At 38.7% G+C, this 13616-nt stretch overlaps 1 protein-coding gene across 1 annotated transcript in view; it reads left to right on the forward strand.

Annotated features, from left to right (window-relative positions):
• The window catches only part of RSPH10B (radial spoke head 10 homolog B (Chlamydomonas)), a 24495-nt gene continuing 10879 nt past the window's right edge, over positions 1–13616 (forward strand). Inside the window, exons 1-16 of the mRNA XM_010570227.1 lie at positions 1–19; positions 1572–1901; positions 2616–2691; positions 2962–3030; positions 3235–3408; positions 4481–4566; positions 5252–5372; positions 6237–6413; positions 7125–7266; positions 7761–7882; positions 8348–8537; positions 9274–9385; positions 9470–9549; positions 9654–9802; positions 10626–10733; positions 11806–11976. Of these exons, the coding sequence (XP_010568529.1) occupies positions 1648–1901; positions 2616–2691; positions 2962–3030; positions 3235–3408; positions 4481–4566; positions 5252–5372; positions 6237–6413; positions 7125–7266; positions 7761–7882; positions 8348–8537; positions 9274–9385; positions 9470–9549; positions 9654–9802; positions 10626–10733; positions 11806–11976 (2031 nt within the window). The 5' untranslated portion in view covers positions 1–19; positions 1572–1647. The remainder of the gene's footprint in view (positions 20–1571; positions 1902–2615; positions 2692–2961; positions 3031–3234; positions 3409–4480; positions 4567–5251; positions 5373–6236; positions 6414–7124; positions 7267–7760; positions 7883–8347; positions 8538–9273; positions 9386–9469; positions 9550–9653; positions 9803–10625; positions 10734–11805; positions 11977–13616) is intronic.

The raw sequence follows: 13616 nt of genomic DNA on the forward strand, positions 1-13616 counted from the left end.
ACCAGGCACTGCCAATCAGGTCAGTCCAAATTCTCTCTCAGTAGCACCAAAATGGTTAGGAAATGGTCTTTTTGAATCAGAAACCCCTTAAAGCAAGTAGCTAAGCTCTTCCACCGCTGTAGGAGCAAGATTTGACCTAGGAAATCTTTGTGTGTGTTGGTGCCTTTTCCTTAGCGCCTCCGTGCACCGCTCACGGCGCAGGGTGGCTGTGGTGCTGCTGCTGTTCCTCTGGTGCACACAGCAGCACCGGACCCTTCTCTCGGCTCCGCGGCTGGCGTGGCAGGCGTCGGCAGAAGCCGTACACACGTCGTCTGTCACCGTGAGTGGGAACGGGCCAAGTACCGCGAATAAATTGTCTGTGTTCTGCGTGGAACATGTGCCCCGCCTGCTACCCGCTGTTCTGCAGCCGCGGTCTCTGCGTGTTAAAACGAACCCAGACAAGGCCGTTTCCCTCTCGTCCTGCGTAAGGCAGAGTTAACCGCCGCACTTAACGCAAGGACAGGCTCTCCTCAGGGCCGGGCTAGGCTGCCTACTGGCGCGCTGCCCTCCGCGGGGCAGCGGGGAGGTGGTGGCTGCCCTGAACGCAGCGTGGGGCGTCCCGGGCACTGCGGAGGGGACCCGCCGCGGGACTGACCCCCGGCGGGGCTGTCCCTCGCCGGCGGGGGGGCGGGCTCGGCGCCGTCCCCGACGGGGAGCGGCGGGGTGCCGCGGTGCGGTTGGTATGGTTACGGCGGCCATCGCCGCGCTGCGGCTGCGCGGCGGCGGTTGTGAGGCGGAGGTTGTGAGGCGCCGGGCGGCGGCGGCGGCCTGGGGCAGCGGGTGGGGGCTCCGGGTCTGGCGGGAAGGGCTTCCAGCACCGGGCTGCCCTCGCCGTCTCTCGCTGTCCCACTCGGGCCCGTCGCGCCGTTGATCTGGTATTGTAATTGCCTGAGTGGAACGAGGCGTTGGCTGGAAGCAAGCAGTGGTGAGAACATGGCGGTTGCTTGAGGATGTCCCTGTCAGCCCCCGCCACTGCAGCACGGGCGTTTGATTCTTGTTGTGTTCCAAAGCAGTGATGATCAGTCTGTGAAATGAGTGGGAACTGTGATTACAGCTGTTCAAGTAGCCCTGTAACCTTCAAGTAGTTCTTAACTGGCAAAATAACTTTATAAGCTGTGGTGATTATTCTGTGTTGTTCAATCTGCAGCTCAGAACACAAGCAAGTTAAATCAATAATACTAGTGCAGCTGTGACTTTCAAGAAACTCACCATACTCCCGTCTTTGAGAAATGGTATTCAACTTTTCCACGTGATTAAATCTAGACACCTAAAAATCTCCTAGTAAAGATGGAGACCTCCATGTAGCAAAAGTAAATCTACTGACAACTTTTGTTGTCGTGGTTTCGATAGACCTCTTAGAGGTAATTCACAGGCGGTGAATTAGCCTTGCAGTCTGCCTACCACAAGCTGAAACCATTGTCTTGAGGAACTGTTAATACAGAAATAACTTAAAATATGTGCATGTATAATAATTAAGATTAATAACTTTTCATGTAGTTCACTGTTTCGTTGGGGTTTTTTTAATCAAATAGATTATGGGGGAAAAAATCTTTACATGAGACAGTAAACGTTCTGAAAGAAAATAAACATTGAGACAATACAGTAGTTATGGCAAAGGATAAGAAGAAAAATGGCAAGAAAGCAGAAAAATCTGTACGTCCTCCTATCCCTGCACAAGATACTACAGCTGAGAGTAGTTCAACAAAGCTGACGGATTTGCAGACCTTAATGAATGGAGTGGAAGAAACACAGGCAAATCCAGTGATAACGGATAAAGAACCAGAGGTGGTAGAGGAACCTCCAGTCCAAGATGTTCCTCAATACTATGAGGAGCCTATTCTTACTCAAGTTATTGTGAAAAGGTATGCTTGTTACAAATACATCAGTGAAGTCATGAATTCTTCTTTAAGTATCTCTAGTATACCCAGTGCCATACAAACACAGATTTGACTCTTGATTTGAGGCAGTGAATTGGACTATTCAGACCTAGTAGCCATCACACCTTACGAGACTGATACATGTGGAATTCTACTGCCTTCTTGCATCCTAGAGTGTTGCTGGCACGCTCTGCCTGCCAGAAGCCTCATTCTTTTAGCTTGTTCACCTACGGTGAAGTTTTGACTAAGTATACAGACAGTTGGTGAAGAAAATGTAGCTATTTAGTGTTCTGTTGTTGCTGCCTTTTAATGTTTGGTGCTGCTCATATCCCTTAAGAATATCCTAAACTGAGGAAACAAGTGAATGGCAGTGTTAACCAAATCCTTTTGTAGTTCAGGGGGGCTATATGTAATGTTTCACGTACTGACCAGGTTTGCCTGGTTGTAAGCTACCGATGTCATTTGTTTTCTTAATTGAAAGAAATATGGGTCTGAGGCAATACAAAAATTACGTGAAATATTACAAGGAAGGTGCAAAAAGTTGGAAATTTTGTTGTAGCTTGTTTTTGTACACAAGATGCAACAACTGGCCTATGTGTGGACCATGGCAAATCAAAGGTAATTTATTACATGTCTGCTGTGATTTAGGTCTACTGGCAGTGACCTGAAATCTTCATCTTTAGTTTGTTTTCCTTGTAGCTATGAAGGTGAAAAAGTCCACGGATTGTATGAGGGTGAAGGATTTGCATATTTTGAGGGGGGAAATACATATAAGGTGAGTGTATAAATGTAAAGCCAAAGTAGTAGTGGATCAAGTTCTTTCTCTAGAACAGGCAGGCTTGCTCTTTTAACGTAGGTGGAGGTTGAGCACTCAAAATGTGTAAGCATTGAAAGCTCTGTTGGTTTCTGGCATTGAAAGTCTTAATTTGAAACTAGTAGTTGGAGGGGAATTAACATGTAAGATTTCAGAAGAATGACAGTCACTGTAGACTTCAGTTGCGTTAAGAATAAATTTGCAAACGATGCCGTTCTCTTCATTTTGAAGGGCATGTTTTCTGAAGGGCTTATGCATGGACAAGGGACTTACACATGGACTGATGGAGTGAAGTATGAGGTAAAGTGCAATTTTACTTAAAACTGAACACAATTACAGCCAATTAGATGTGCAAATTCAAGGCAAGTAAGTTGCAGTAATTGGTACAGTATGGGTGGCAAAGGCAGAACTATGGCAGTGATTTCAGTCACAAGCCTGAGTTCTCCCAGATAGTTGGGGAACAGTGACATCTAGTTTTTTAGATGTTGTAATTTAATCTTTTAGGGAACATTTGTTAAGAATGTGCAGATGTTTAATGGCCGTTATACATGGAACGATGGCAGCATTTATGAAGGATCAATAAAGAATGGAGTTAGGCACGGATTTGGATTTTTCAGGAGCGGTACTTGTCCTGTTTCTTACATTGGCTATTGGTGTAAAGGCAAAAGACATGGAAAGGTAAGTAAGAACACCAAATGAGAGCGTGGTCTTGGGTGACTACCTTCTAGAACAGCAAGCACTCTTTGTGCAAACATTTTGCAAAAATGTTTTGTGCTGTTGCATGGTCTTATGCTATGTAGAGATTTGTTTTTTCTAAGGATCTTTTCTGAAGTTGTGAATGCTAATTAAAACAATTGAGGTGGGACCTTGTTTGTTGTAAAAGGGATGAGTGGTATCCTAAAAGAGTAATTGGCCTATTATGTGGTTTGTTCTTTATGCTGTTCTGAGCAGATGATGACAAAGTCAAAACTGACAACTGCATCAGTAGCCACATAACAATGACAGAACAATTAGCTTCCCAGTAATGACAAAGTGATCCCACCTCCCAAATGTGTTAAGCTGACCAAGTTTGATAATTACAATTAAGACTGCCTTATCTAGTGTAAGTAACACCTAGGTCCAACTTTTCAAAGGCAAGTAGTGCTTTTATCTGTCTCCGTTTTGTGCATCCAGATTGAGACAGTCTTCTGGGCCTGACATTTTGAAGACCAATACTCAGCCTATGAGGAAAATCCATTCTAATCACATGTGGTTTTGTTCTCTGTCACTAATGAGACATTAAAATCACACAGGCTGCTGTGGATGGTCACCAGTGCAATGGTCTGACCAGTTTGTTCTGAGAGGAAGCTATCAGACAGAGAAAGACAGAACAATTAATGCTGTAGAACTACTGTTGGAAGTTGAATTCTGAATGGGCCAGAAAACTGATTACCTCAGAGTGACTACTGTGATTAAATTGCCAAAATTAGCTCTCTGAAAGTATTTCCAAGTGGTTTGAGAAACGTGGACTTTGATGTAATGTAATATGGGTTTTTTTGAACACTTGGTCTTTTTTAAGGTCTTAACTAATATTCATCAAAAGAGGTTGCTTTTTTATTTAATTTTATCACTTCAGTTGCTTTCAGTACAGTGTCTCAAAGTGACTCTAAGTAAGAGTGTAATTACATGTGTGTTATATGATTTGTATGTGATGTTTTATTAATGTAGAAGAATATTTAGGTATTTAAATTGACTATACTGTTTGTTTCAGGGTACCATGTATTATGATCAGGAACATACCTCTTGGTATTCAGGCGACTGGATAAATAATGTCAAAGAAGGATGGGGAATGAGATGGTAAATGTGATAGCACTTGTTCTTACTGGGTTTTGGATTTTTGTTGGGGTTTTTTTTGTTTGTTTGTTTTTTTTGTTTGTTTGTTTGTTTTTTACGGGTGTTATCATACAGTTTCTCCTGTTGTTTAAAATGGATACAAATGCTACCATTTCATAGTAGCATGTACTTTCTGCAGTGGGATAAATAATTGTACAAAGTCCTTTAAAATAATAAAATAGACCTTCTCTATAACTTTATATTTTTATGTTGGTATATTTCTACTGAGTATTCCCAGAAAAGAATGTCTAAAGACAAAATCCAAAATCAGCCTTGGTAAACCACAAAACAACACTTAAACACAAATAAACTTGATTAATTTGAACAGATGGAGCTGCTTTCATTAATAAATGAATTATTTATGGAATTATATATAAAAGAAATTTTGATATGGCAAAGACTCTTTGGAAAAAAAGAACTGGTTAATATTTTTACAGTGATTTGTAAGTTAAAAAGAGGAGGTAAACAGTGGGTACAGTTAAACCTCTGTATCCATGTCACAGTCAGCCAACTTTCAAAGTAATGCTAATATTTATTGTTAATAAGTGCTAAACTTATTAACAATGAGGTTTTGCATAAACCTTGCTTTCTTAAGATCCACTCAGAATTTAGTATGAATGAGTCATTAACTTTTATTGTTTTCTTGTAGCTATAAGTCTGGAAATATCTATGAAGGTCAGTGGGAGAAAAATGTACGTCATGGAAAAGGAAGAATGAGATGGTTGACAGCTAATCAAGAGTATATGGGACAGTGGGTGTATGGCATACAGGTATTAATTTCTTCCCCAGCAACCTCTTTAGTTCAGCATCTGTCCATTACTCTAGTAAAACTAGATAGGGAGTTTTGTGCAATATCGAAGGAGTTTTGTATGATTTTCTGCCAGTTGAGACAGTAGAGGAGTGCTGTTTATTTTAAGTTGATTCTCAGGTTAGCAATACTCAAATTTTTAAAAAGGTTTTGACTTAGTCTTAAAAAAATCATAATTTAATTATCTAATAGAAAATAAAAAGCTTTTCCATAAAAAAAAGTTTAAAAAGTTAAATGTTTGTGACTATACTTAGCTTGAGATGTGATTTCAGAAGTGAGTATATGGGGCAATTTGCTTCTGTGTCACCTGTGAAATATTATACCACACTGTTCCCTCTTGTAAAAGTTTTATGATGGAAGGAGAAGATTTCTGGCATTTTCTGTTCCTGCCATTTATAATTCTGTTGGAAAAAGAATGTGAGCTACTTCCTCTGTCTTTTCACTCTGCATAAAATTGTCAAGGAGTCTAGCTTCTGGAACACGGTGGCACTCTGTCTGGCATGGTGTTCCTCACCTGGCTGTTCAGCATTACAGTCAGAAGGCTTCAGGCAGGAACGATGTCTTTAGGAATCCTGTTGGAAGAGCTTGCTGAAGTATGTGTTGATTCAGTGTATCCTCTGAGCGCTTCTGCCATGCACCTTTGTAGAATATAGTTTTATGAATGGTTTGAAGTACTACAGCTGTCAACTGGGTGCTCTTATTTGAGAGATTTGCCAACAGTGACTCTTAAAGATGCCTAGGTGGTTTTCCTTTTTACAAGTCTGAACCTGTAGCAATAGCAGCTCTTCTGGTGACATTCTTTTTTAAACACACAATTTTTTTTCAGCATGGATATGGCACCCACGTATGGTTTTTGAAGAGAATGCCTGGATCTCAGTATCCTTTAAGGAATGAATACATAGGTGATTTTGTAAATGGGGAACGACATGGACATGGGAAGTTCGTGTATGCCAGTGGAGCAGTGTACGATGGTGAATGGGTTTGTAATAAGAAACATGGCAAGGTGAGTATTGACAAGTAGAGTAAGGCAAAACCGCACACAACACCAGAAGAGACTGTTCTGCTCAGTACAGTGTATCTCTAGATTTCTGTACGGAAAACTACATCCAATTTGCATTGTGGATGGAATCCCAACATAAAGGACAGAGTCCACTGAAAGCAGTAGGAGTCCTTCCCAGGACCTTGCTGGGCCACAGATTTGATTCTCTGGTTAGATGTGTATTATGTCTATAAAGAAATAAGTTTTACTGTGGAGATTTTCAGTGCAATAGATGCATCTTGATTTTTGCAGTGGTTGGTCAGTATTTCACTCTTACACTGTGAGCTAATGGATTTCAAGCTATCCTTGCACAGAGATGTTCACACATTAACATACTGTTTTAAAAAAATTGTGAGCGAAGTGCCACATATGCAAACTAAGGATTGCAAACAGTCTTTCTGTATGGGGGGGTGGGAAATGTTTTTTCCTGAAAATACATTTCAAAATCAATCAGATATCTAGGCAATTCTTCATCCCAGCAGTGTACTCTAATTAACAGATGACAAATTACTTTAGTAAGGAGGGTAGGAAAAATTATTTTGCTTTATTTTCTCTCATATATTGCATTTTAGCCAAGATTCTTAAAAGGAAATTTGATTGAGAGCATTAGTGTTATTTTTTTCTGATCTTTGATTTATATTTATATTGAAATTAATCAAATTGATCTGTCTATAGGGCAAGTTTGTCTTCAAGAATGGTCATGTTTATGAAGGAGAGTTCACAGATGATCATATAGTAGAATATCCTGCTTTTCAAGTGGATGCAATGAGTGCAAAAGAGCTGAATGCCATTTGCACAGGAAGTAATTTTGGCACTGGTAAGCAGCTTAAGAAAACAAATTTTACTCAGTTCACGGGTTTTTGTTCCTTTTTACTATAATGTGAAGCTATTTGTACTTACTCAAGAGCCAGACATATTTCTTCAAAGAACTTTGATAAAGATGGGCATTGTCTTAATAATTAATGACTTTTGTTCCCATGCTTGTTGTTTCCTGTGCATGACACTGAGGGACACATCCACACTACATCTTGTAATGCTTTTGGAACAATGTTGTCTGAAAGTTTCATAACTTACGTAATACCTGCATTTCCTTTTGATTAGGGGTTGGAGTTGACAAAATTACTCTTCAGTTGTTATGCTGTTGATTATGAAATCTCTACTCCTCACTATAAAGGAGTCTATCATTCTCAGTTCGAAGTCAGTAAGATAAGAAGGAATAATGTGTGTTTTATTTTCCTTCTGTATGTGTGTATATATATTTTTTTTTAACTTCACTTTAGTTTGTTCTAATTTATTTTATTTGCATGGTAGAAAATATCGCTATCGTTAATGGTTTAGAAAATACTTCTATTCTGGGATCAGATATTGAGTTGGATATATCTTCACTGCTTGACTTGTTGCCAAGGGAAGAAAGACATGAAGAACTGAAACAAGTAAGAGTCTACTGTTTGATATTTTCAGTTTTCCTCTGCAGTGTGTTTCATAATATTTATTTCTGGTTTATTTGTATTAAAGTAACTCTTTCCATTAAAGAATTTTTAAAAAATCTGAAGGCCATGAAAACAGAAAAGCAAAAAGAATTAATAGACAGTGTTGCCTCTTCCTGAGCTTCCACTAGGAGTCAATAAAAAAGACATTAACGTATCTGGAAGGGCATTCAGCAATTACCTTTAGCTACGGTGAGGTTTGTCTGCTGACAGAGACTAATGTATTTTTATCAGTCACCAGAAAATATGTATTATAACTACATTTGAGTAATGCCGTCATGAACACTTAACCAGGAATATGCTTTTCAGAGTTAGAAGATCAAAAGCATTATATGCCCAGTTACAGGATCAATACAAGCTGATCCCTACTTGATGTGAGACAATGCTGAAAACATATCCTGCTTTATTTAGGTAGAATTTGCTGTGTTGAGGCATATTACAGAACTGAGAAGAGTTTACACCTTCTACAGTGGCTTAGGCTGTTATCATTCTCTTGACAACACCTTCCTCATGACTAAGCTCCAATTTTGGAGATTTCTGAAGGACTGCCAGTTTCATCACTCCAACATAACTCTTGCCGAAATGGATCGGATATTGAGCGGTTTGTATTTCTGTTGATTGGGGTGTAGAATCTAGGAATTTTAATAGTAAGCTGTGGAGAGTTGGAGTGGCAGGTTCTACTGACAGCTCAGCTCTGGTAGTTAAGTAGCCCTGAGTGAGTACCTCTGTGGCTGTGAGTTCTCAGTGGATCCACTTCTCCAAGCACTTCAGGTGCTTAGGTGAGAAAATGCAAAATTGAAATACCACTTTAAAAATTGTTCTAGAGAGCCATCTGTTCAAGTATTGTATTCACCCCTGGTCTTGTCATTACTATTACATGTAGTTTTAAGAGATCTGAGAAGAAGTAGAAGAAAAATATTTTTCTTTTTTTTTTTTTTTTTCCAGTGCTCTTAACTTTGGCTTGCATGTAGTATGTTTTTTTTCTTCCATAGAGCCAGTTAATCAATCAATTCCATTTAGACCTGCAGTGGGGTGCACTGCATTGTCCCTAGTATCTGAAGGGCTTAACTCCAACTTTGCTTCCCCTTTCATTCCTATATGCTGAGTGAATGCATTTCTAGAACCAGAGAATTTCATAAGGTTCAGCTATAGGTGGATGGTTCTCCCTTGACCTGCTTGTTTGGAAGGGATGCTGTGTCTGGTCTGATTCTTCCAGGAGTGTGTTAACACTGTGATAGGTAGAGGTGGAGAGGATAAAAAAGTCTGACAAGTCAGTATGCCTGTAAGCATTTTAATGTACATGATAGCAATAGACACTTATTTTTAAAATTTTTTAGGTGATAAAACACCACTTGAGGAGATACATTGTCCACATGAGACTTTACTGTTCAGAACATTTTTGTCTTACCTTATTCGTCTAGCATTTCATATCTATCATGAAGGCCACAAGTAAGTTTCATCTTTTAGTGAAATTTATTTCAGTGTAATCAGTTTGAGTTTTCCCAGACAAGAGTATTTTTGTTTCAACTGTAGGGAGAAGGGTCCTTATCTGCATAAGTGTTTCTTAGAAATGATGTCCAGGAATGTTATTCCCACCGCCTGTTGTATCCAAGGTAAGTAATGGTATTTCTTTTGTGTTGTGCAGAATTCATCAATTAGTACCACGTACATCACAGTTTTATTGTAACAGTTATTTTTTCCCCATTAATTTTTAAAGGTGTCTTATTTTCTGAAGAACGATGTACAGTTTTTGCCATGAGCTACATTGACAAATGTTGGGAAATATACAGAGCTTTTTGTAGACCGAGTACCAGACCTCCATTTGAACCCACGATGAAAATGAGGCACTTCCTTTGGATGTTGAATGTAATAATCTAATTTTTTTTTTCATTTTGTGTGATTAGATGTGCTTTATTTGTCAGTTTATGTGACCATTTTAAAATAACTCCCTGTGGCTTCTGCACAGTTGAAAAGTTTAAAAGGTAGGAGCTATCTTATCTGTACAAACTGTCCAACAAACATTAAAGGGACAGTTGTTCTGTAGGAATTATTTATGTACTTTTGCAGGATTGAATTCTGATTTTGTATTTGATCATTTCAAATAATCAAATATTAGACAAATGTGTTTTAAGCAAATATAAATATTTTTGCTAGCTTCCCCGCCCCCATCCTGTAAAATGTATGTACGAAAATGTCTTACTGGTAGAACTCAGACAGACAGCTTTTGAAATAACACAGTAAACCATTTTAATAATGTATTAATTTAATATACTGCAAGATGAACATGCGATTCTTACTAAAATTCAGTAATTTGAGGACAGATCAAGATTACACTGAAGCTAGGGAACAATTCCCATTGATACGACTGGCTTTTGAGTCACTGTCACTGTTTAAATGCAAGACTTTTTTTCATGAAAAAAATTAATAAAAATATCAGATGGCAAAATTGTAATTTTTTTTTTTTATTTATTTATAAGCTTTCACGAGTTCTTTCTTAACACTGTTATTGCAGTCTAGGGAAAATTCCCATCGACTTCAGTAAGGCCAGAATTTCACTCTGTCATTAATTATGTACGTGGAAATAAAATTTGAAAGCACTATTTTGATACAGGCTTTAAAGGGAGTTAGATTAAGTCCATGTAGGAATGCCTTAAGTGCTATTAACATATTTACTCTTACTCTTACCCAGGATTTTAAACTTCTCAGCAAACAATTAACTGCTTCAAAACTTGTGGAAATACTTGTCAAAGATGGTCCCTCTCTACATGATAGCAGTAGTACCAACCTGGAGCCAGAGGTGTGTATGAAAAAACATATCATGGTTCATTGCTACAGGAACAATTAACATTCCTTTTAAAAAAATGCTGCAAATACTGTCCTATCTGCTAGAACAGGAGGAAAAATAATTAATTTATTCCAAAAAAATAAAGAGTGCAAACTTGAGCCTCTATTTTTGTCTTCCTTTGTTCTGCCTATATCTTCTAGTTTAGCTCACGTACTTCTATGTTTTTCTTATGTTACCCTTCTTAGTACAGTCTCAGCATACCCGACCATACAGATAGTTCCTTAAGAGTGCCGTAACCCAGAGGGTGAAATACCATTTCCAGGAGACTGCTGCTAGTAATAGTTCTGTCTGTGGGGCAGTTACCTGACAATATGTGTATACGGCGATTATACAGGGATGAATCTCAGCGGTTCCAGCTGCTGAGGCACGCACTGGAAATGTTAAGATAGGTCAATAATTAAGATGTGAACCTGCTGATCCTGAAAATCTGGTGTTCCAAGAAACCTGATTAGGGACATGTGAAGTGCTGCCACCTCAGTGAGGTCCAGTAGTGACTATAGAAGACACTTGTGCTGCCTGACAGCTGGCCTGCTATAGAGGATCTTCACCCTTAAAGAATTAGCTCTTACTCAGCGATGCTAAATGACATAATCAAATTTATTGCTTTAAACAGTATCTGATAAACTGAACACACAGTGTAAGCCTTACTAAGGGATTCATTATACACCCATTCTTGGTGTTTCTGGAAGTATCATGTGCAATTAAATGTTAAGGTAATAGCAATAGTTGCGTGTTATTTGTTAGAGAAATTTCTCATAGCTCCAGAGACAGCAAAAAATCTATGCAGTATTTTATTTCAGTATGACTTCTGTAAGGTATAACACAGTATATCACCTCCTGAATTTTTTGAGCTTTGGCTGTTTTCAATTTTTCTTCAGAAGAAGGGATGTTTGACTAGGTAAGTGAGGCCAGCTAGGCTTTACAAACAATTGTGTTTGAGTTCTTTGGTTGCTCAGGTACATATGCCTGTTAATGAAAGGATTTTTTGCAAAAAGAATTAATTACTGTGTTTATTTTACTCTAGTTGGTTTTTCTTGAATTTGTTGAAGCTCTTCTTGATTGTGCATTGGTGTATGTTACCAGTGATATGATTAAAGAGCAAGTAGCTCGTGATAATCGGAAGAGAAGTAGACTCGAGCGCCTCTCCAAGGGAACCACAAATATGTCTCTGTACCCAGAATATTCTCTGTCCCAGGTAAAGTTGATGCAGACCAGTTAATGTCTACTTAGAGGGTGAAGTCAGGCCCTGCAAATGTTCTACGTTTCCTGAACATAGAAAGCAATTTCCTCTTTTTGCATAAACAGTCATTTGATTGGGTCCTTCTGCTTTTTCTCTTTGTTGCTACCTTAGATTGTAACATCAGTATAGATAGTTTTAGCACATTTGCGCATTTTCCTAGATACCTATAAATACACATAAAGTACTTGCAAGTCTCCTGGTGGGAAATTGACAAATTGGTTGACTGGTGGAAGATGTGCCTCTCCTACTTTAAGTCGAATGTCTAAAATTGCCCTGTAAAAATGGCATTGCAGTTGTATGTAGCAAGACTTGCTGTTTCTCAGCAATTAAGCTATGCTCTTTTCTTTTCGCTAAACTTTTGAATAAGGATTTTGTAGGTTGTAAGATGCTGCCTGTGACAGTGGTGCAATTTAGATGCACAGAGTAGTTGAAGGCATGAATTAGAATTGTTATTTGGAATTGTGCACAAGATGAAAGTATTTTTATTAGTTCAAAGAGCATTCACAAAGACCTAATTTCACAGTCTCTGTAAGCCCGTAGTGCCACTGGACACGACTTCCCATTCTCTGGCCAATTGTTCCCATCCTACAGAACCCATTCCCTTGCATCACTGCAAGCATTAATGCAGTTGCACAGTGAAATGGTCCAGTTAAAATAGTCAGATTTTCCAAGACCAAAAGAAAATCTTGATTTAAAGTGTACTGAACATAAAATTCTTCTTGTGTTTACTTTTTATTAGTGCACATACAGAAGTATAATTGGTGCAGACATAAACGATGACATTTCTGAGGCAGCTGAACTTTACACTTGCTCATGGTTGTCTTCAAGTGAAAGTGTCATATCACAAGATGAAATAAAGAAACATGAGGTATGTAAAAAGCCTGCACTGAAAGATGGAGCAGAGGGGTCGCAATTCATAGGTGACAGAGTAGCCAAGGTAGTTTTAAGTTTTGAAAGGGACCAGAATTTAATATTAAATACAATGTGTTTCCATTCCTGGATGCATGTATGAGCCTAGAAGTGGTTTTATTTATTAGCAGTTTCTATTGCTAATAAAAGCATTTGCTTCCACACATACACTCAGCTATTGTTATTGAGAATATTGGGTGGTATCTTCTACATTGACTAAAATGATGAACAAAGCTACAGTTTATCTTTATTTGCAAGGCAGGGAGTGAGAGGCTAAGTGGGCAAAGAGATTTAGAAGCACTGGGGAAGGTAACTGTAACACAATTCTTCCAGCAAACTTTTCTCCTTAACTGCCTTTACAATTTTGTACCCAATGTATGACTATAATGAGATTCTTGATATTCCAAGAGCAAATACGTTCTGTTTGATCCCTGTGATTTCAGGGTAGGATAGTAAGGATTACTAGTTTGCACTGGAATTGTGGAAATCAGACAGCGAATTTGGGAACTCCTGGACTTTTGGAAAATAAACCAACATTTAAAAAACAGAATTGTGTTTGACTTCAGTTTTTGTGAGACTTTTACTGTCACTCTTCTGAAAAGAGTGGCATCATCAGGCTGCAGAAGATGCTTCGGATGATAGTTGGAAAGATTTCAAAGCATCCTCCTTGGATATACTCTTGAATG

The sequence above is a fragment of the Haliaeetus leucocephalus genome, unplaced genomic scaffold, assembly GCF_000737465.1.
Source record: "Haliaeetus leucocephalus isolate CR32 unplaced genomic scaffold, Haliaeetus_leucocephalus-4.0 Scaffold295, whole genome shotgun sequence".
Lineage (NCBI taxonomy): Eukaryota > Metazoa > Chordata > Aves > Accipitriformes > Accipitridae > Haliaeetus > Haliaeetus leucocephalus.